Genomic DNA, 22,302 nt, shown 5'->3' on the forward strand with positions numbered 1-22,302 from the left:
CAGATTCTTAATCACTGCACCACCAGGGAAGTCCCTCTACATGGATTTTGAAGCACACCTTCAATATTCAGCCAGACAGGTGACAATTCCACGTTAGCCTTCAATTCCTGTTTGTGCAGAGCCTCAAGATCAGCCAAGGTGAGAGCATAAGCCCTGCTAAGATTTTTCCTGAGCATGCACACAACCCTGGTCATGTGTACAATGGACTTCTAGATTCTCAGGACTATTTGGAGTTTTTCAAAACCACTATGGATATCTTATTCTAACCACTATGGATATCTTATTCTTAAGTTTTTCCTTTTAAACTTTTTGATTAGCCTATTTTTGCCCCAGCTGATATCCAGTGCCTCAAGCAGCCAAGAAGTTAAACAATCACCCTGGACATTTTCTACAAATGCCCCTGGGGAAAAGGCTCTTCACACTGAGCAAGCTCTTAGTTGGGTTAATAAAGACAGCCTTGCATGTAGGATATTCCAGGGAATCCCCAGACAACTCAAATAATGACAGTCTACTGGGAATGAGACTTTGAAGGAGCTCCAACCCTGTTCTGTCCCTTCCTACAGGTGCCAGCTTGCTAATTTTCACCATGATTGCAGGCTGTTGGCTTCCAAGGCCACCACCAAGAAGGGGTGAGATGGCACTAGGGCAACTAAGACACCACAGAGCTCACTGGTCATACTGAGATTCATCCATTCTTCTTGAATTAATGCTCTCCTGATTGCCTTTGTTTAATTTCCAGCATTCTGAAAATATTGTGTCTGACTATTTTTATCAGTTTTTTCCATGCTTTCATTGAGGAGAGAATTTTTGGAGGGCTTTTTTTTTCCCTGCACCATTTTCACAGATGTCACTCACTGTATTCCCTTTAATCATTAAAAATCACCTCTGAGTAGGCTTTACCCTTTCACATTTGTCTTCTCAAGTGATATTAGATAGGAAAATCCACAACAAGCTTCATCAATTGAGTTCTAATATTTCCTTCGGGTAATGTTGCTAGGGTTAAGAGATGCTAGTCTCATGTGGAAAACCTATCTCCTATCATTTATACTGGCAACGATTTTTGTTGTTTACTAAGAAAAATTATGTAAGTGTGAAAAGATAACTTTGTCTTCAGAGACTTAGCAGGAATGAAATCATTTCACGCTCTTTCTGTGTCTTCTCTGATCGTGAACTAGTCAGGAGGATGTGAGGGTGGGTGTGCGTCGAAAGATGACGAAAAAGATAAGAAATGTGATTGGAAAAACCACCACATTGGTTTTCAGTTACAATCAAGTGGCCTAATTTCTCGATTTACACTGTAGGCCTCTGCCAGGAAATGGTAACAAGATCATGTAGTTAATTTTAATTTATATAAAGGTAAGATTGGAAAAAAACTATGATTTAATTTTGTTTTTGAACTATTAATAGTATGCTAAGTATGTGTTATGGTAATGGAATGTGCGTGCTCTGGGGGCATAGTACAGAAACATGTCACAACCCTAGCAGAAAAAGTTACTTATTTTCCCCAGAAACAAACATTCTAATAACAATATTGTTCTAGAAATCCTTACTCCCTAGACCAGTGTTTCACAAAGGGTGGTTTAGGGACAGCCTGCAGTGGAATTACTTGAAGAGCTTGGGTCAAATGCATATTTCTGGGTCCTAGCCTAGAACTGTAGAATTAGGATAGCTAGGGCTTATACCTGAGAATATGCATTGTAGCTTATTAAAGTTTCTGGGCAGAGGCCTTAAACGACATTTTTTTTTTCTTTTTTTTTGCGGTACGCGGGCCTCTCACTGCTGTGGCCTCTCCCGTTGTGGAGCACAGGCTCCGGACGCGCAGGCTCAGCGGCCATGGCTCACGGGCCCAGCCGCTCATGGCATGTGGGATCTTCCCGGACCGGGGCACAAACCCTTGTCCTCTGCATCGGCAGGCGGACTCTCAACCACTGCGCCACCAGGGAAGCCCAAACTACAATTTTTAAAACAGTTTTATTGAAAAAAAATACAGCTTTATTGAGATATAACTGACATAATAAATTGCACGTATTTAATGTATACAATTTGATAAATTTTGACATATGTACATACCTGTGAAAGCATCACACAATCAAGATAATGAACCCTTCTTTCACCCCCAAAATTTTCCTCATGTCTCTTTTTATTACCTTTCTCTTGCCCCTCTCTTACCCCCCTACAGCTCTCCAGGTGATTACTGATCTCATTTCTATCGCTATAGATTACTTTGATTTTTCTAAAATTCCATAAGGAAAATATATAGCATGTACTTTTTTTGGCCTAGTTTCTCTCACCTAGCTTTTTTTTTTTTTTTTTTTAATTTATTTTTGGCTGCGTTGGGTCTTTGTGGCTGCACGCAGGCTTTCTCTAGTTGCAGTGAACACCCTTTGTTGTGGTGCACGGGCTTCTCATTGCAGTAGCTTCTCTTGTTGTGGAGCACGGGCTCTAGGTGCACGGACTTCAGTAGTTGTGGCACGTGGGCTCTAGAGCTCAGGCTCAGTAGTTGTGGTGCACGGGCTTAGTTGCTCCGCGGCATGTGGAAGATTCCCAGACCAGATCTCGAACCCATGTCCCCTCTGCATCGGCAGGTGCATTCTTAACCACTGCGCCACCAGGGAAGTCCCAGCATAATTATTTTGAGATGCATTTATGTTGCTTTGTGTAGCAATAGTACATTCCTTTTAATTGCTGTGTAGCATTCCATTGTTTGGCTATACCCCAGTTTACGTATCCATTTACCTGTTAATGAACATTTGTTTTCTTTCCACTTCTGAGGGGCTATTCTGGATAATGCTGCTATGAACATTTGAGTACAAATCTTCTCATGGACTTAGGTTTTCATTTCTCTTGGGTAAATACTTAAGAGTGTAATGGTTAGGCCAGATGGCAGGTGCATGTTTAATTTTTTAAGAAATGGCTACGCTATTTTCCAGTGTGGTTATACCATCTTATACTCCCACAGCAGTGTATGAAAGTTCCACTTGCTCCACACCCTCATCAACGCTTGGTATTGTCAGTCTTTTTTAATTTTAAGCCTTCTAATAGGTATGTAGTGGCATGTTACTGAGGTTTTAATTTGTTTTGATTAATGGTTGAGCGTCTTTTTATGTGCTTCTGTATCACACGTGTATCTCCTTGTTTTCTTATTATTTAGTTTTGAGAGTTTTTTTTAATATATTCTAAGTACAAGTCCTTTATTGGATATATACTTTGCAAATATTGTCTTTCAGTATGTAGCTTAGCTTTTCATTCTCTTAAGAGTACCTTTTTAAGGGCAGAAGATTTTAAGTTTTATGAAATACAATTTTTAAAAAATTATGGATCATACTGTTGGTGTTGTGCCTGAGAAATATTTGGCTAAAGGTCACAAAGATTTTCTCCTATGTTTTCTCCTAGATGGTTTATAGTCTCTGATCTATTCTGAGGGGGTTTTATGGTGTATGGTATAAAGTGTCAATCAGAGTTCAATTTTGTGCACATTAATTGTTGTTCTACTACCATTGTTGAAAAGACTCTTCTTCCACCAATTGACTCTTTATATAAGTGCATCTATTGCTGGCTGCTGTATTCTGTTTAATTGATCTATTTATCTGTCTTGACATCAGTACCTTACTATCTTGATTACTGTAGCTTTATAATGTCTTAAAATCAGATCATTTGAGTCCTTTGACATTGTTTTTCCTTTTTAAAGTTGTTTTGGCTCTTCTATATCCTTTACATTTCTGTATATACGTTTAGAATCAGCTTGTCGATTTCTATAAGAAAGCTTGCTGGGATCTTGATTGGGATTGTGTAACATCTACAGATCAGTTTGGTGAAGTGACATCTTAACAATATTGAGCTTAATCTACAATCTAGATTTTTAACTAGATCACCCTGCCCTTCCCTGCCCCACAGAAAAACACGTTTGTTGTGAGGTCATGGCATTTATTCAGTTAATAATTCAGAAACACATTTCTTAAGTCTTCCTCAAGTCCCAGCACTGTGTGCTCTAGGTTGTGACAGGAATGTAAAATATAAATAAGAAGCAGAACCAGAACGCTAGCAAGTAGTTTAGATTAAAAAAAAAAAGCTGAACTGAAAGATCGGCCCAGAGGTGTGGTCCCAGCCCCTTCCTTTCACAGGCAGGCCAACTGAGGGTCAATTTCACACAGCTTTCCTGCAGCAGGACCAGGTCTCCTGAGCCTGGCTCACCAAGCAGGGTCTGATGAAATGTCACTGTGAGTGATGCCCACAGCAAGGGCTCTAGGAATTCAGAGGGGCCTCCGCGCCCTGTGGGTGAGTGAGCAGGAGTGGGGCCTTGGGCTGGTCCCCGAGAGATGAGACTCCAGGGCCGAACACAGACGCAGGGGCATCAGGCAACAGGGGAGGGAGGTTTCAGAGGCTGCCAGATCAGGAACATCAGGACCTCACCCCTGCCCAGCACTCACACGGCTCTGACACCTACGCATCATCACCCCAGTTCATTCCTACACCGCCCGACCCCACCTTCAACCACCGGGACTGCTGGGCACGATAACTCCGTGCCCTCTGGGCAAGGCCTCCGGGCCCCCAGCGATGAGGGCCTCTAAGGCGACAAGACGGACCCTGGGAGCCGCTGAGGGTGTGGAGACAGGGCCTCTGGAGACAGCCAGGCAGAAGGGGCCTGTGGCCAGAGGGAGTTACAGAGTCAGAGAGGCTCTGAGCTGGGAAGAGAAGAGTGTAACCCGACGCGTGGAATGCGGCGGCGCAAGTCAAGGAGGGCGGCTGGCCCTGTGGTTTGGGACAGCCTCCTCCTGTGTGGCCTGACCCTGTGTGACAGGGAGGCCTAGGGACACTGGGAGATCAGGCTCACTGGGCAGGGGCTCTGGCGGCAGGCGGCTTCGCAGGGGCAGCACAGTGCGTGGTAGAAGGCAAGGTCCCTTTGTGGTACAAGGCATCGTGCTCCCGGCCTCAGGCCCATCCTAGCAACTGGGCAACTCGTGCCATCACATGGGTAATAAAGGTGGACCCACGGGGCTTCCCTGGTGGCGCAGTGATTGAGAGTCCGCCTGCCGATGCAGCGGACACGGGTTTGTGCCCCGGTCTGGGAAGATCCCACATGCCGCGGAGCGGCTGGGTCCATGAGCCATGGCCGCTGAGCCTGCGCGTCCAGAGCCTGTGCTCCGCAATGGGAGAGGCCACAACAGTGAGAGGCCCGCGTACCGCAAAAAAAAAAAAAAACCAGCAAAAACGGTGGACCCATGAATCTTTGAAATCACAGAGCTGCCACCAAGAGAGCATGTTCAGTGATGACTTGGAGCCTGGCTTGAGAGGTTCATGGGTAGAGTGGAAGGAAATGAGGTTGAGAGAGAAGGAGGTAAGCCTCGAGTATCAGTTTGGGTTTAATGCAGGTGCAGGCGGTGAGGGACACTGGAGGTTGAGACCTGGTGCTGTTCTCACAGCTGGGACAACACCCGAACAAAGAAGGTGATTCTCATCCTGTCCCAGAAATGCATGATGTTTCCCTTACCAAGCCGTGTAACTTGGGCTCCGGTGGAAAAAGTGAGCATTTAATGGGCCCATTGTTTATTTCTTAATTCAGTGCTAATGGAGCTAACTGTGGAAACGTGGATGGACTGAGAATCAAGGCACATGGGACACAGCAGGATAGGCAGAGAAGTGGGAGGGGTTGCCAAGGCCAAGTGAGCCAGGACTGCTGAGAGGTTTACCAAATGACTAAGAAAATAAGACCAAGATCTACACACTTTCATCAATTTTTATAGTATTCTGTGCGTGTACATGTGTATAAAATCAATATGTAAAATCTATTCAAATTGGCTTACATTTGAGAGTGCTGCGGCTTTTTGTTTCTGTTTTTTTCATTTCAGGCCAAGGGAATATACAGTTTGAAGCAAGCACTAGGTGTGTACTGATTTTTTTTTTAACAAGTGTCAGATGTTGCAGATAGTTCCTGTTGATTCTACATCATTGCTTTCATTGATTTTCTTCAACACTTAGCTTATTACAAGGGATTTCCAATTAAATTTTAATTTAATTTTTCTAATTAAAATATATTAGCTCCCTGACCCCACTGCCAGCCTAGGGTCTCTTTCCTAATGCTGGCTTGCTGAGTTGCAGTTGAGTCATACCTGCCATTTTGAAACTTCCCGTAAATGCCTTTGCTTCTGGCTGTTTTCTGGAACTTTCCTCTGAGGACCTCCAATTCTACTCCTATTTTCACCCTGCCTCCCACTTTGCATGTTAACTGGTTCAGCTTCCCTCATTGCATCGGGAACTCTCCTGATCCTTGTTCGTCCTCTCTTCACTCCTCCCTGTCTGGAGGAATATACACTCACACTTCTTTCAGGTTCAGTTCTCACTGGTGCTTCTTACTCCATCTATTCCTGCCCACTTAGAAACTCTCCATCTCTGATTCCTCTCCCCCTCCAAGGCACTCAGGACGTACCCAGTAAATGCTTGTTGAATAAACCCGTAGCCTGTGATCCAGTTCAGGTACAGCCTGCTTAGTTTTTTAGGCTCATTTGGCCAGTTCCTAATAGAGGCAGCCCAGGCCCTAAAACAAAGAGATGATAGTGATGGCAAGGGGTGAGGGCTCTGGTGGACAGCTGAATCTCCCTCCTCTCTGTACCCACTCCCTTAAGGAGTACCCTATCACAGCATTTAATGTGCTGTATTATAATTTTATGATGTGTTTAAGTTTTCCTCCCCATTAGACCGTGAATTTCCTCTAGGGCATAGAGGTTGTCTTATTAGTTTTAGCTTCCCACGGGCCTCATATTATACAAGGGCCTGGCACTCATGTAAGTGGTCAGTAAATATTTAGTGAATAAACAAATTAAAAAACTGGTTGAATAATCACATCAGGCTAGCAGACCACTCTGCAAGCAGAGCTAGGAGGTGATGAGGTTTAGCTCAGGGCACATCTTATTCATCTCAGACCTCCAGTGCCTAGCAAGTGCTTATTTGTTGAGCACTTGAAACAGCTTTTGAGACAATGAAAGGGGATTCCATCTCCTCACCTCAGATTTGCAGCCAGTTAGGTGTTAACTATATGATCCAGCAGGTGGTATCCCTTGAACATTCCTTTGCTGAATGTCACCAGAGAGCTGGGGCAATTCCATACCACAGGTAGAGAAGGAGGAGGAAGCAGGTCCATAAGGCTTTAGCTGGGGATAATCTGGTGTGAGCCAGCTCCACTTCAACTAGTACAGAACTAGTGTAGTGAGGTCATGTATATTTCTCTAAAGCAAAGGCAGTGAAGTGGAATTTGCACCCTGGATTGAAAATATGGAAAGAGCCAGCAGTAGCAAGGAAGTCTCAGTCCATAGCACATGTCAGATTAAAGGTAGGATCCGATGGGAGAGTGGGGCATGAAAGCAATGGGGTGATGGCAAGGGGTGAGGGCTCTGGTGGACAGCTGAGTCTCCCTCGTCTCTGTACCCACTCCCTTAAGGAGTATCCTATCACAGCATTTAATGTGCTGTATTATAATTTTATGATACCAGCTGCTTAGAAGCTGAGGAAGACATTGCTGGATTCTCAGCCCTTCCTTAATTATGTGAGTAAGAAGAAAGGTATAAAATCAACTTCCTGCTATTCATTTGCATAGATCCAGTTAGGCCAGAATTAAAATGAAGGGCAAATGTTTCACATTGAGAAGTAACTTACTCTTTGGAAGAGCTGTCCTCTTAAGGAAATGGTTGTAGGCTAAGAGCATTGCCAGAATGTCCCTGCTTTGGAATAAAGACACTGGATGGTGGCACTGTATTTCTTGCTCTATCCAGGGTTTATTGACTTCATCTTCTCCCAAAGCTTTCCTGGAAAGGTTAGCAGCACTTGATCAGGGGTTTCCTCGCAAGATTTCAGCTCTAACTTCTTTGTGTGTCAGTTTTCTAGCAGGCAGAATTGGGCGTGGGATCAAAAAGAAAAACAAATGTGGAGGCATTTTTATATTTTGTATTTTAATGACATAATAGATTATGTGTTTTATTTTAATGACATAATAGATTATGTGTTTATGGGGCTTGAATGTGCTGTTTTGGTTGTCATCTTTTCTTTCCTTGACTATTTAAAGATAATCTTTTCCAAAAGATTATGCTTTTACCACTGCCCATAATCAAAGTATTGGGAATTTAGTATTTGAGACTTTGGTTTTAGATTATCATGTGATTAGTTTGGTGCGACATGTAGTATGTCTTCAGGTATACACTTTATTTGGAAAAGGGCTCTGAAAGGAATTTTAGTTCAAAATACATTTATTGAGCACCTATAAGCTACAAATTCCTTGTCATTAAGGAAACGTACACAGACCACCCCCTACTCCAGCACAAGGCTAACTAGTGTATGTTTCCTCTTCAGACTTCTAGAGCCTTGGATGCTAATGAGCAGGATATGACAAATTAATTTTTTATGACAGGATATGACAAAATTTTCTTAATTATGTGGAAAATTTTTTAAAGAAATTTTCATAATGTCTTATGAAATTATGAAAATTAAGAAATTGAATTTCTTAACTCAATAAGAGTTAATTAATTAAGAAATTGAATTTTTAGTACTGGTTAACAAATACTAAGGCAATGCCATTTAATAAGGCTGTTATTCTCAATTAGGGTGTGTATGTGTGTTATAAAATTGTATATTTGAAAAATGAAAAATTACCTATTTTCTTCTTAGTACAGACCAGGAAAAGTAAGGCTTGAGAAAAATTGTGGCTGGTGAGAGTTCAGGAATTACAGTCCCTAAATTTCCTTTACATGATAAGACCTGTTCCTTTATGTAGTGGAATCTCTGTGAGATATGAAATATTTGTTTTGTTTTCCTATGGAGACGTAATTGGCTTGTGAAAAATGTTTTAAAGAAAAGATAAACAATATTTTCATCTCTTAAATAATTGGCTTTATCCCCCAATACTGTCTCTGATCAAGTCATATCTTAGCTTCCCACTTAACAGTGACTCTTCAGATTATCAAGGACTATTAGAATATTGGGCTTATCCACCTTGTATCATAAAATATGTTTTGTTCTTGAGGTGTCTAACTCCTTTTTCATGTTCCAAGAATCCCTTGAAGAGACCTTTAAAAGACCCTTTGCGGGCTTCCCTGGTGGCGCAGTGGTTGAGAGTCCGCCTGCCGATGCAGGGGACACGGGTTCGTGCCCCGGTCCGGGAGGATCCCACATGCCGCGGAGTGGCTGGGCCCGTGAGCCATGGCCGCTGAGCCTGCGCGTCCGGAGCCTGTGCTCCACAACGGGAGAGGCCACAACAGTGAGAGGCCCACGTACCGCCAAAAAAAAAAAAGAAAAAGAAAAAGACCCTTTGCTTGAGAACAGAAAGGCCAACATTGGTACAATCTACAAATTTGCAGATATGAGCCAGTTAATAAAGTTATAACTCCTCCTTTACCCAAAACATAAAGATGTGGATTATCCAGGTGCTTTCTTTTCTTCCTTCTATCTCTGTCCAGCTAATTCAAGGTCATCAGACTCAAAGGCATGAGGTGAACAGAGGAATAGCTGACATTTAGTTACGGGTATCCTAGTCTAGGCTTGGTCGTAGACTGTGTCCATATATGTTTATGTGTGTCTGTGTGTATCTGTTTGTGTGCACACATGCATGCACACACCTTCAATGCTAGGAAAGCAGGCTGCTTTCAGGAGACAGAAAGACAACATGGGAGTAACTGTTAGGTCGATGTGAGCTTTGGTGACTTTTTCACTAGTTAAGTTCACGAAAACCAGTCAGCTCTTCAAAAGATTGGCTGATACCTCAAAAAAACCTGAGAGTTACATTGTAAATGTAGTATAGGACACTGAAAATACCAAATCCTGGTGAGGATATGGAGCAACAGAAACTCTCATCGCTGACAAGAATGTAAAATAGTACAGACAGGGCTTCCCTGGTGGCGCAGTGGTTGAGAGTCCGCCTGCCGATGCAGGGGACACGGGTTCGTGCCCCGGTCCGGGAAGATCCCACATGCCGTGGAGCGGCTGGGCCCGTGAGCCATGCCGCTGAGCCTGTGCGTCCGGAGCCTGTGCTCCGCAATGGAAGAGGCCACAACAGTGAGAGGCCCGTGTACCGCAAAAAAAAAAAAATAGTACAGACAGTTTGGCAGATTATCACAAAGCTAAAGATAATCTTACCAGATGGTCCAGCGCTCATACTCCTCGGTATTTACCTAAATGACTTGCAAACTGTAGTACATCCATACAATGGGATATTATTCAGCAATAAAAGAAAATGAGCTATCAAGCCATAAAAAGGCATGCAGGAAACTTAAATGCATATTGCTAAATGAAATAAGCCCATCTGAAAAGGTTACCTACTGTATGATTTCAAATATGACATTCTGGAAAAGAGAAAACTAAAGAGATAATAAAAAGATCAGTAGTTATCAGGGGTTAAGGGTAGGGGATGGGAAATGAGTAGGTGGAGCACAGGAGATTTTTAGGGTAGTGAAACTATTCTGTATGATATAATGGTGGATGCATGACATTATGTATCTATCAAAATCTGTACAACATCACTAATCATTAGAGAAATGCAAATCAAAACTACAATGAGGTATCACCTCACACCGGTCAGAATGGCCATCATCAAAAAATCTACAAACAGGGGCTTCCCTGGTGGCGCAGCGGTTGAGAATCTGCCTGCCAATGCAGGGGACACAGGTTCGAGCCCTGGTCTGGGAAGATCCCACATGCCGCGGAGCAACTGGGCCCGTGAGCCACAACTGCTGAGCCTGCGCGTCTGGAGCCTGTGCTCCGCAACAACAGAGGCCGCGATAGTGAGAGGCCTGCGCACCGCGATGAAGAGTGGCCCCCGCTTGCCACAACTAGAGAAAGCCCTCACACAGAAACGAAGACCCAACACAGCCAAAAATAAATAAATTTATTTTAAAAATCTACAAACAGTAAATGCTGGAGAGGGTGTGGAGAAAAGGGAACCCTCTTGCACTGTTGGTGGGAATGCAAATTGATACAGCCACTGTGGAGAACAGTATAAATGTTCCTTAAAAAACTAAAAATAGAACTATCATAGGACCCAGCAGTCTCACTACTGGGCATATACCTTGAGAAAACCATAATTCAAAAAGAGTCATGTACCACAATGTTCACTGCAGCACTATTTACAATAGCCAGAACATGGAAGCAACCTAGGTGTCCATTGGCAGATGAATGGATAAAGAAGATGTGGCACATATATACAATGGAATATTACTCAGCCATAAAAAGAAACGAAATTGAGTTATTTGTAGTGAGGTGGATGGACCTAGAGTCTGTCATGCAGAGTGAAGTAAGTCAGAAAGAGAAAAACATATACCATATGCTAACACATATGTATGGAATCTAAAAAAAAAAAAAAGGTTCTGATGAACCTAGGGGCAGGACAGGAATAAAGATGCAGACATAGAGAATGGACGTGAGGACACGGGGAGGGGGAAGGGTAAGCTGGGATGAAGTGAGAGAGTGGCATAGACATATGTACACTACCAAATGTAAAGTAGATAGCTAGTGGGAAGCAGCTGCATAGCACAGGGAGATCAGCTTGGTGCTCTGTGACCACCTCGAGGGGTGGAATAGGGAGGGTGGGAGGGAGACGCAAGAGGGAGAGGGTATGGGGTTATATGTATATGTATAGCTGATTCACTTTGTTATAGAGCAGAAATTAACACAACATTGTAAAGCAATTATACTCCAGTAAAGATGTTTAAAAAATAAAATAAAATCTAAAAATAAGATAAATAAATAAAAAGCCCACACATGGTAGTATAGTAGAGGTTGTTGAGACCTCATCCAGATCCTTTTTATCAGTCAGTTTCGATCTTCAGCCGACCAGAGTCATCCAGCCAAGAAATGCCTAAGAGCTTCTGGCCTCCCTCAAGGGCAGCTTGGCTGGCTGGTACAAAAGCCAGCCCTTCTACCTCAGATGGGACACTTGTGGTGCCATCCATATTCCAGCATTTCTTAGGGGATCAGGCAGATGCTGGACCTTGGCTGAACCCTCGTCTGCACCTGGCTTCTTCCTTGCTCTGTCTTCTGCCCTCATTGCCTTACACATTTCAACTGAAAGCCCTTTCTCCTTAACTCGCTTGTACAATCTGCTTCTGGGAAACCTGACCTAAGACAGTTAGTACCCAGAGAGGTCCTAGAAAGGATGGGATTCTGGTGTTGGGTCACTTGCTGGCCAAATGGCAGTGAGGACTCCATTGCTAGTGGTAGGTGGAGTGTTGGAAGTGCTGGTCCCTGGCCTATGTAGCAGTTCAATTGCTAAGACATTCCCTGGTGGTGACCTGGGATCAGATACAGGCAGACAGGGATGCACCAGCTGGCGCAATGTCTCTAGCATTTGAGAGGTTTAGGGAAAATATTAACTATCAGGAACATGGAACTGGGTGGTTATTGCTAAGCACCACTGATGCATTGAAGAGAGTGAAGAAAGTGACAGCCTCAGATTAATCGCCAATTTAAAGCACAGTGTGAGAATCAGAGGGCCTCCTTTCCAGTGTTCAGCCCCTCATCGCCTACAGCAGAGGGCAGTACTTGAGAAAAGGATGAATTCTCAGCCTAGACAAGTCTGCTGCCTTATTATTTTGGGCCCCTAGTGCCAACAGATGAAGCAGGCAAGTCAGGCCCTGACAGGGAAGATATAGGACCCTAAAACTGGAGGATATCTGGGTACATGCCCTTGTTCCCCTGGGCTGGCAGAAGTGGCCCACTCCCCCTTGTTGAAAGATTGGCCCTTCTCCTCCCCGCAAGATTATGCAGAAGTCTCAGGTGAGACATACAGTAAGTCCCCTACATACAAACAATCAAGTTGCAAACTTTCAAAGATGCAAAAGTGCGTTTGCGTGTCCAGTCACGGTAGTTCGTGTGTCTGGCGTACGTTGTCACATGCGTGCATCCTCTACAAGTGGTTGTGCTTTTGTGTACTTTACAGTACTGTGTACAGTACCGTAGTACAGTATCTTTATTTCAAGCCCAGGATGTCTGGAAGCAAGTGTAAAAGCAGCAGTGATGTAGTTGGTACTGCTAAGAAGCACCAAGCGATACCAATGGAAACGAAAGTGAAAATAATTGAGAGAGTGGAGCGACAAGAGGAAGAAGAAGTAACTGAAGAACGGAAGAGATTCACGACGCAGGAAATGGCAAGATTTTCTTTATCTGAGGAGGCACTGTTAGTTTTTGAGGCAAAGGACCTGAATGTAGAATGGTACACGAAGGTTGCAGCAGCCGTTCAGAATGCAGTCCAGTGCTACCGTGTCACCTATGATGAGAAAAAAAGAGCTACTACCCAGATATCACTGGATCATTTTTTTCAAGAGGGTAGATGGAATTGAATCCAGCAAGGAACCAGAACCTGTGCCATCAACGTCAGGCGTGACTGAAAGTGCAGCTTGCCCTCCATCTCCTATTGCTGACAATCCTTCAGCTCTACCATCCCCCACCTCCTCTCCCTCTTCCAGTCAGTAACTCTTCTTGCCTGTTCACTCGATGCCAGCCCCTGTATGCCAGCTGTTGTGCTGTACTACTGTACTTTGCAAGGTACTGTACTGTAAGATTAAAAATGTTTTATTTTTTGTGTTTGTTTTTTATGTATTGTTTGTGTGAAAAGTATTATAAACCTATTACAGTACAGTACTGTGTAGCCGATTGTGTTAGTTGCGTACCTAGGCTAAGTTTGTTGGACTTAAGAACAAATTGGACTTATGAACACGCTCTCAGAACGAAACTCGTTCGTATGTAGGGGACTTACTGTACAAGACAATGCTTGCCCTCCTCAGGATACATCCCCACCCCCTTCCCAATCCCCTTCTAGAACAATAACCAGCGTCAAATTACAACATAATCTGACTAGGGAAGAGGCACATAGACCTATGGACACGAGCTCAAAATGTAAGGATCTTTGTGCTACACTTTAATGCCCCTCAGAGAACATCCATTGCAGAGAAGTTACCAAAGAACCAAGCTGCCTAGATGACTTGGCCAGGAGGTGTCAGCCAGCTTCTTCCTTGGCAACCCAGTGTGTGCACAATGGGCTCATACATGGAGAAGCTTTGGCAGCAGAATGGGAGGCTGTGCACGGGCCTAGCAGCATGGGCTCCCTGCCGTCAAGACCAATCTAGATACTGCCACTGTTGACTGTCCAACCTGCCAGCACAGAGATCCATGCCGAGCCCTCAGTTGGATACTGTTCCTTGAAGAGAATAGTTGATTTCATCAGATCCTCCAAGCTGGAAAGTACAGTGATTCACCCTGAATGGGATTGACACATGTGCCTTTCCTGCCTTCAGTGCCTCAGTCTGCAACACTGTCCAAGGATAGAACATTGTTTTGACTGGGGGACTCACTCTGTGGCAAAAGAGGAACAGCCATGGGCATGTGACTGCAGGACCAACCCACTGGTCCTACCACATATTCAGAAGCTGCCGACCTGATAGAGCCATGGAGTAGCCTCTTGAAGGCAAGGGTGAGCAGCAGTTTGGACCTGAGACTGAGGGGTTGGGGTGCTAACCTTAGGATGCAGGGTATACCTTAAACCAATGGCCACTTTATGGCACCAGGACCCCAGTAAGCAGAAAATATGAATCTGGGAGCCAAAAGGTTGAATGAGTTGTGACCTTATTCATTATCACACTACTAGTGACCCACATAGGGAATCTGTCCTCCCATTCCTGCAACTTCAGCCTCAGTGGGTCTGGAGGTCTTGGTTCCCAAGGGGGACATTTCCACCAGTGGACATAGTAAGTGTCCTACTTAACTTAAATCTATGTCTGCCACCTGCCGCTGCAGTTGCACTTGGGTTGTACCTTTGAGCCATCATCTCCCTCCCACTCATTCTATATCCCCTTCCCCTTCATCTGGCACTTCTGCTGGTGGCATGCGTAGTGGGTGTCCCAGACTCTTGTCTAGCTGTTGTTCTTTTGCTTGCCCATTTACAGTTACAGCAGGGCAGGGGAGTATGCACTGGGAGACGTCCCAGTGGATCACCGGATGTGTTCTTCTCTGCCTCTATTAGGTAGCAGCCTGACCACCTCATGATAATCAGGATCAATGACTTCCTCAAGCGTGACAACTGTTTCCTTTGCCTGGGGGGCTTTACATTTTAGTCTTATGGAAAAATTCTCATTAAATCTCTGATGAAATGGGCAAGGCTTTGGCTAAAACCAGCTAGACACATCAAAGGGCAGCTGGTTGCTGAGCTAGGTGATAGTTTCCCAATTGTGAAGTTTCTTTGACCCCAGCTCCTAGCAGCCCTGAAAGTCTAAGATGGCAAGCTCGGACTGCTCTAGAAGCTGGCAGGGACTTTGACAACAAAAAACGCACTAAAAAAAAAAAACGTGCTGTGAGAATATGTGGAATCTGAAAGCAATTAATTGAATGTTTAGGAGTGATTCCTTTCCTCTTGGCCAGAGTCAGGTATGCAAAGGAAATGGACACTTCAAATATAGACCAGCCTAGACATCCAAGTTTACACTCTGGGGCACCAAGCAAAAGGTCCTAATCCAGCCTAGTACCTGTGGAAGCATCCTGGAGATCTCACCTGTCGCGAGCCCTGGAGAGCTACTGGGATGAATTAGGCAGAACATGAGCCCACTGGCTGACTCCTAGAAGGCAGAGAAAGAGCTCAGCAGCATAGCACACAGTTAAGGGCCAAAGCGGTGAGGGCTTACAGACTTCAGCTCCATCTTTCTGGATGAATTACTTAACTTCTTTGTGCTTAAATTCTTTTCATTAATTATTATACAAAATGGAAGCAATACCGTATAGTCTTGCTGTGAGAATTAGATGAAGTTCTTAGGCTGGTGCCTAGATTGCTGCTAGCATATTAAATAGCAACTAGTTACCCATGTCTGTTCCTCCAGGGAAGGGAAGGAAAGCCCCAGGGGCTTAACGCATTACTTCTCCATTCCCCCAACCCCAGGTGAAAATGATGTACTTTAGTTCATATAATAGAGATAGTTCTTTTAAAGGAAAAGAGGAACAAAGGAAGCTCTAGTTTGAAAGAAAATAGAAATAGTTTGCCCCTTTGAAATCTATGGGCTAAGAGCTGTCTCTGAACTAGCAGGATCTACAGTTGTCCCTTTGTGCCACCTAGTGGACAGCAAGGGAAAATCCACAATTTTATCTTCAAAGTCTATAGTTTACCAGAAACATGTATTCTGAAGAGGATAGTTTAAACTCACTAATGGGCTTACATGTTAATAAATTTCATTTTAAAAATATATTTATTTATTTATTTATTTATGGCTGCACTTGGGTCTTCGTTGCTGCGCGCAGGCTTTCTCTAGTTGTGGTGGCTTCTCTTGTCGCGGAGCATGGGCTCTAGGTGCGTGGGCTTCAGTAGTTGTGGCACGTGGGCTCAGTAGTTGTGGCTCGTGGGCTCTAGAGCGCAGGCTCAATAGTTGTGGCGCACAGGCTTAGTTGTTCCGTGGCATGTGGGATCTTCCCGGACCAGGGCTAGAACCCGTGTCCCCTGCATTGGCAGGCAGATTCTTAACCACTGCGCCACCATGGAAGTCCCTAAATTTCATTTTTTAAACAAAAAAAGATCAGGATTTTAAACACTAGGTGCTAACTGAAACTAAATTCCCTAAATATTTTAGGATTTATGTGGTGTATGCTATGAAGATCACCCACTGAGGAAAAAGAGAATACACCCTGTCATCAGCATGAATTTTCATGGCCCACCTTTCCTATTCTTCCTGTCCTTCTCCACCAACACTCTACGCTTATTCTCTACATGGACTGGGAATGCCCCAGAGACTCAGGGTATACCTTCCCAACACACTGCTGGACCTTGGGCTGGTACCAGGGTCATTCTGCTCATTTTCCAAGAATGCAACTATCACTCGAAGTTTTGCTGTAATCAAATTAACTATTTGTCAAGGGTCTGTATGTTCAGTTCGGTTTTTCTGCTGTGTGTGTGCGTGTGTGCATGTGTGTGTGTGCACTCTGCTTCCCGTTAAAGTCATTTTTTAACTTTATAATGTTTCCTCCCCCAGATGTTTATGAGGATGAAGAAAATGGCAGACAAATATCCCCAAAATGTGAGTAATAATAGCACACTTGGAGTTCCCAGAGCGGTTCTGAGACCTTCTCTTTAGAATTATCATAATTACTATTAACAATAATAATAATGAGTGTTATTTATTAAATTCCATTTTACTTTACAAACATTTTTGCTAATCATTACATCAACACTGCAAAATAGGTATTATTATCCCCATTTTAGAAACAAGGAAACTGATGCTCAGAGAGGTTAAGTGGCTTACCCAAGATCACACAGCCAGTGAGTGAGAGACAAAGTCAAAACTGCACTCAGGTCTGACTGACTCCAAAGCCCCTGCTCCTACCCCAGGCAATGGGCCTCTCATTCACTCAGGTGCCTGTGACCTGCCAGACCCGGAATCTGGGGTCCCCTCAGTGCTGCCACCTCCATAAAACCTAAGACTTAGTACCTAAGATTTTAGTACCACAGAGCCCATGGCCAGTGAATCCAGGAGGCAGGGATTAAATATGGAAATGACAAAGATACAGCAAAAGACTGCCGTGAGCTGCACTTTCCTCCCCTGCACATCTGGGGGGCTTTGACTGAGGGACGTTCTCCAAGACTTGCGGGTTCTAAGAATTCTGGGTTTCTTCCAGGAGCCATGAGGGATACTGGGTGAACAGGGTATTGTCTCTGCTGCCAAGAGCCCGGGGCCCATGGGGGAGACACATGAGGGCTCACCCAGGGCAGATGCAGTTTGCCTCAGAAGAAACTCTCCCTCGAAGGGTCCTGTGAGGAGACTGTGGGTGACCCCGCCGCCTCCCACAGCCCCTCTCCTCCTCTGTCTCCAGGATAGAATAGAACAGAATAAAAGAACAGAACAAACGAATAGACTAGAAAGAACAGAATAGATGAGGACATCACACACCGTAAGCACAATATGGTTCCACAAACGTTGGTTTTAATTCTGTGAATGTATTTCTGTGTGTACACTGCGTTGGGATGTAAAATTTGCCCATCCCTGGGTCACACTCTAAGGAGTATGGAAAACCCTGCCCTAGACTAAACTGGAGGCCTGTGGGGCCCCAGGCGGCCCCCACCCTCACCTGTGGTACCAGGAGCCGAGGAGCCCATGTGCACCGCCGGCCCCAGCAGGGAGGTGGCGTCTGGGTCTTGACTGTGCTCGGAGGATTGGTCCTCTTGCCAGCCCAGGCAAATCCATACCTGGAGGCAGGGGATGATGGCCTGGATGACCCTGAAATAATGCAGTCAACGCGTGGCCAAATGTGCGAGGGCCCCTCTGTGCCAGCCCTGTGCCCGGCTGAGGCCCTCGCACACTCCCCAGCCCTCAGGGTCCACAGGAGAGAGGGGAAAGCAGCCCTGGCACCAGCTCATCATTTCACTTACCTCGAGGAATGTCTGGACCTCATCCTCACGTCTTTCAGTTCCCAGGTTGCCGCCCAGCCCCGCTACCACCCCCGGCTCCTCCCAGCGGGCGGCTCTGGGGCCCCTGGCACCCGGCATTGCCTGGGGCACTGAGGCCACGGCCCCTGCAGACGCAGCTCTTCTATCCACGCAGGGGCTGGTCAAGGACGCGACCGCTCCTGCTCTGTTCCTCCCTAAGAGCTTTCCAGCAAGACCGCCATCCCTCCGTCCTCACTGTCTGCTCCTGGTCCAAGGGGACCCACGCGGGATGGCCGCCCTAAAGAGGCGTCTCTGGGGGTTACCGCGGGTGCCCCGCAGTCACACCTGGAGGAGGGCGGTGGGAAGCGCCTCCCAGAGCCACTTTCGCCTCCGCGCTCCCTCCGCTCGCCCCACCACGTCCCGGGAGCAGGAGTTAAACCAGGCTTTGCCCCTGCGACGTCCCGCGGCGTCTCTGGAGGCCTCCAGGAAGCGGCTGCCCGGCGGCTCCCTGTCGTGCTCGCACAGCCCTCACGGCCCTGCTCCGGGGAGTACCCCATGCCCCGAGCACAGCTGGGGGGGCCTCTGGGCGGCAGGTCGGGAGCTCCCTCTTGCTGGATGCCTGCTCCCGGAGATACTGTGCCCCCCAACCCCAACTGCAGGCTACTTCCGCTTGCACCTGCGCCCCCACAAGGCCCCTCCCCCTGAATTCTCACCGAAACTGAAACTCTCCTGTGCTGAGATTCCTGCGGGATGGACTGGACTCAGCTGACGCTCAACCTGGGGCTCCCTCAGATCAAGATCTTTCTGCAGATGCTCGCCTCCCTAAGCTGACTTGGGAGAATTGTGGGGACAGAGATCCCGTCTTTAGAGTAGTAATGTGTAGGGAATTCCCCGGCGGTCCAGTGGTTAGGACTCCACGCTCTCACTGCGAGGGCCTGGGTTCAATCTCTGGGTTCAGTCTCTGGTCGGGGAACTAAGATCCCACAAGCTGATTGGCACGGCACCAAAAAAAAAAAAAAAAAGTATAAATGTGTAGATTTCAACTGCAGTGTTTACAGGCCAAGGGCTAAGGTCCTTACAGTTGTGTGAGGCTTAACTTTTGACAAATGCCTGACATCCCAGCAGACATACAGCAGGCTCAGTATTTGGTGGGATTTGCTGTTCCTCCCCAGTGTCTTTAACAGCCCTGGCACAGAACAGGTGCACAATGGTGTGGCTAATTGGTAAGTTAATCATTCAGTGGCAAGAGAGGCAGGATGTACTTCCTCTGCCTCTGATTTTCCCACGGGGAGAGCAGTGACTTTTGGCAGAGGCTGCCAAGGAAATGGGAAATGGGCAGTAATCAGGGGAGAGAAGGAGGGAAGGAAGAAAGGAGGGCGGGAAGGAGGGAAGGCAGGAAGGTCGTCAAGCACAAAAAGACAATGACTTTTCTTGGAGGACAAGGAGGTAGGACTGTGAACACCATATGGACATGTCTTCTCACAGTTACAGAATTTTGAGCTGGAAAAGGGAACCTGGAGATCACAGGCCCCCTCCTCCCGGCCCAGGTGAAGCAGTGCAGTCCTGGGAGAGGAGGGAGAGATGGCGAGAATGGGTTCCTGGAGACCGGTACTGCCCATTCCATCCTGCCATAGGCTGCGTGGCCTGTCCTCCCATGCCCTCTTCCCCACGGCCAGCCAAATTCTTCCTTTTCTTTCCCCAAGGTTGCTCCAGCAGGGAGTTTATCTCCATGGAAACCTTTGACAATTGTGAAGGTGCAGAAGATACGGAAAAGGAGAGCAGTGCTCTGAGTGTAAATTTCTTTCCTTCTTACCTCTTTCATATTTTCCCTCATTCCTGTTCATCAGCTTCTCCTGCCCCCTCTTCCTCTCCTCCTTCCCTCTCCCTCCTTTACATGATTCTCACCCATTAAGGACTCGGCCTAATCCAGGAAGCTGAGGTCACTGGATCTGCAAAGTGGCTCAGACCCCCAGCCCAGCAGGCCCCGCATCCCTGGCTCCTTAGCGATCCCCTGGTTTCTGGCCAAAATTAGGGTCTCTTGCTGAGGACCTGCGTGGCCCCATAGGAAAGCTGGGGCGGCCCCGCCCTGCCAGCGGGAATCGCCGTGTGGACCGGACCCGCCCCCCACCCAACCGCAACATTACACCCCTGTCTCTTCCCTTCCAGATGTCGGGGCTTTGCCAGTTGGACGACAGTTATGAAACCTCCAAGTCTGTTCAGGAAACGGGAGAAAGCATCCAGGGAGAGAAAGAGGGCGGCGAAGAGGACACGTGAGTGTGAAACGGAAAGAAAAGTAAGCGAACTTGTTAGCCACTGCTCCTCTGACTTTCTTCTTGGAATTTCAGGGCCACAAACAAAACTGAGGAGAGCCCTGGGATGTCCGCTGGCTTGCTCGACCCCAGTGGGGAGACCGGTTTTCGAGCAGAGGCAGTGCGGGCGCGGGAAGGGGGCCTGAGGCCGCCCTCCGCAGAGAACTGACACTCGTCCCAGACAACCCAGCCTCCCCGGCCTACTGCATTCCCAGGAGCCGCTGCTGTGGCTGCAGAGGCCAGCCCGCCCTTAAGCAGAAGCAGCAAAGGGGCCTTCGAACCTGGGGATCCGCTGCCCTGCCCGGGGGCAACAGGACCATCTTGCCGGAGCTTAAGGAGCGGTCACCATCCGCCCGCGGAGCCCACCCCTCCTGGTGCAGCGCCGCTCGCGCAGGGACTCGGCACAGACCCCGTGGAGAACCTGCAGGTGCTGACGCACTCCTGCGCAGGGACTTGGCGCAGAGCCCGTGGAGAACCTTGCGCCATTAGAGGCACGCCTGCGCGAGCGCAGCCGGCTTGGTTGTGGACCCCGCGGAGAACCTCGAGCTGCTCGGCACACGCGCCTTTTGGAGGTTAGCATAATCCAGTGTTGGAGAGCTGAGCGCAGGGTTTCTCAATGTCGGCACTTTTGACTTTGCAGGCTGGATACTTCGTTGTTGGTACTTCTTGTGCCTTGTAGGATGTTTGGTAGCATCTCTGGCCTCTGCCCACTAGATGCCTGTAACACCCCCCCACCCACTCACCCAAGTTATGACAATCAAAAATGCCTTCAGACATTGCCAAATTTCTGCTGGGGTGGAAGTGGGGAGCTAGGTTGAGCACCTCAGATCAGAGCTGCTCAGACTCCACGTGGCAGCCCTGTGTTCACCTCCCTTAATCCCCACAGGAATGTTAATGTGATACTTTTGTTACTTTGTTCCAGGATTGTTTCCTTTTAGCGAGGGTTGGTTACAGGTTAACTTCTTACGTTTAGACTCGTTAGTTTTTAGTTTCAGTTATCTTCGGTTATTTATTTTTAGTTTTATTAGTTAATTTTCATTTGTTTTTAGTTTTCTGGTTATTTAATCTTATAGCTTTAAAGTTAGCTGTTTATAATTATTTTGTCTTTAAAGTTACTTAGTTTTTGAGTTATTTATTTTCAGTTATTTATAGTTACTTTGTTTTAATAGTTATATATTTCCAAATTAGCTTTAGAATTATTCATTTTTAATTATCTGTCTTTTCAGTTGTTAATATCTGAGTTATTTATTTTCATGGTTATTCTATTATTAGTTATTGGCATTTTTGAATTATTTATTTTACAGTTACTTATTTGAATAGTAAAAACTCACTGGAAGTTTTTGAATTCCTTTATTTTCAGAATAAAATAGCTGTCTTTATTTTGGGGTTTTTCCGCTAGTTATTTGGTTTTAGAGTTACTTATATTCACAGTAATTTATTTTCACTTATTTTAGATTCTGTGTTATTTTTACATTCATTTATTATTTGGTTTTTTTATTTTTTAGTTATTTGGTTTGAAATTATTTTATTTTCAGTTGTTGCATTTTTGAACATTATATTTTGAATTTTTTAGTTTCAGAATTTTTGAGCTAGTTTCTGAGTTATTTTCAGAGTTACTTATTC

General features: G+C 45.9%; 1 protein-coding gene across 1 annotated transcript in view; it reads left to right on the forward strand.

Annotated features, from left to right (window-relative positions):
* Nucleotides 1-22,058, forward strand: part of MCF2L2 (MCF.2 cell line derived transforming sequence-like 2) — a 219,525-nt gene extending 197,467 nt beyond the window's left edge. The window contains exons 25-28 of the mRNA XM_060298371.2: nucleotides 16,980-17,024; nucleotides 20,074-20,162; nucleotides 20,537-20,640; nucleotides 20,716-22,058. Of these exons, the coding sequence (XP_060154354.1) occupies nucleotides 16,980-17,024; nucleotides 20,074-20,162; nucleotides 20,537-20,640; nucleotides 20,716-20,848 (371 nt within the window). The 3' untranslated portion in view covers nucleotides 20,849-22,058. The remainder of the gene's footprint in view (nucleotides 1-16,979; nucleotides 17,025-20,073; nucleotides 20,163-20,536; nucleotides 20,641-20,715) is intronic.
* Nucleotides 22,059-22,302: the final 244 nt, after the last annotated feature.

This window comes from Globicephala melas, chromosome 4 (genome assembly GCF_963455315.2).
Source record: "Globicephala melas chromosome 4, mGloMel1.2, whole genome shotgun sequence".
Taxonomy (NCBI): Eukaryota; Metazoa; Chordata; class Mammalia; order Artiodactyla; family Delphinidae; genus Globicephala; species Globicephala melas.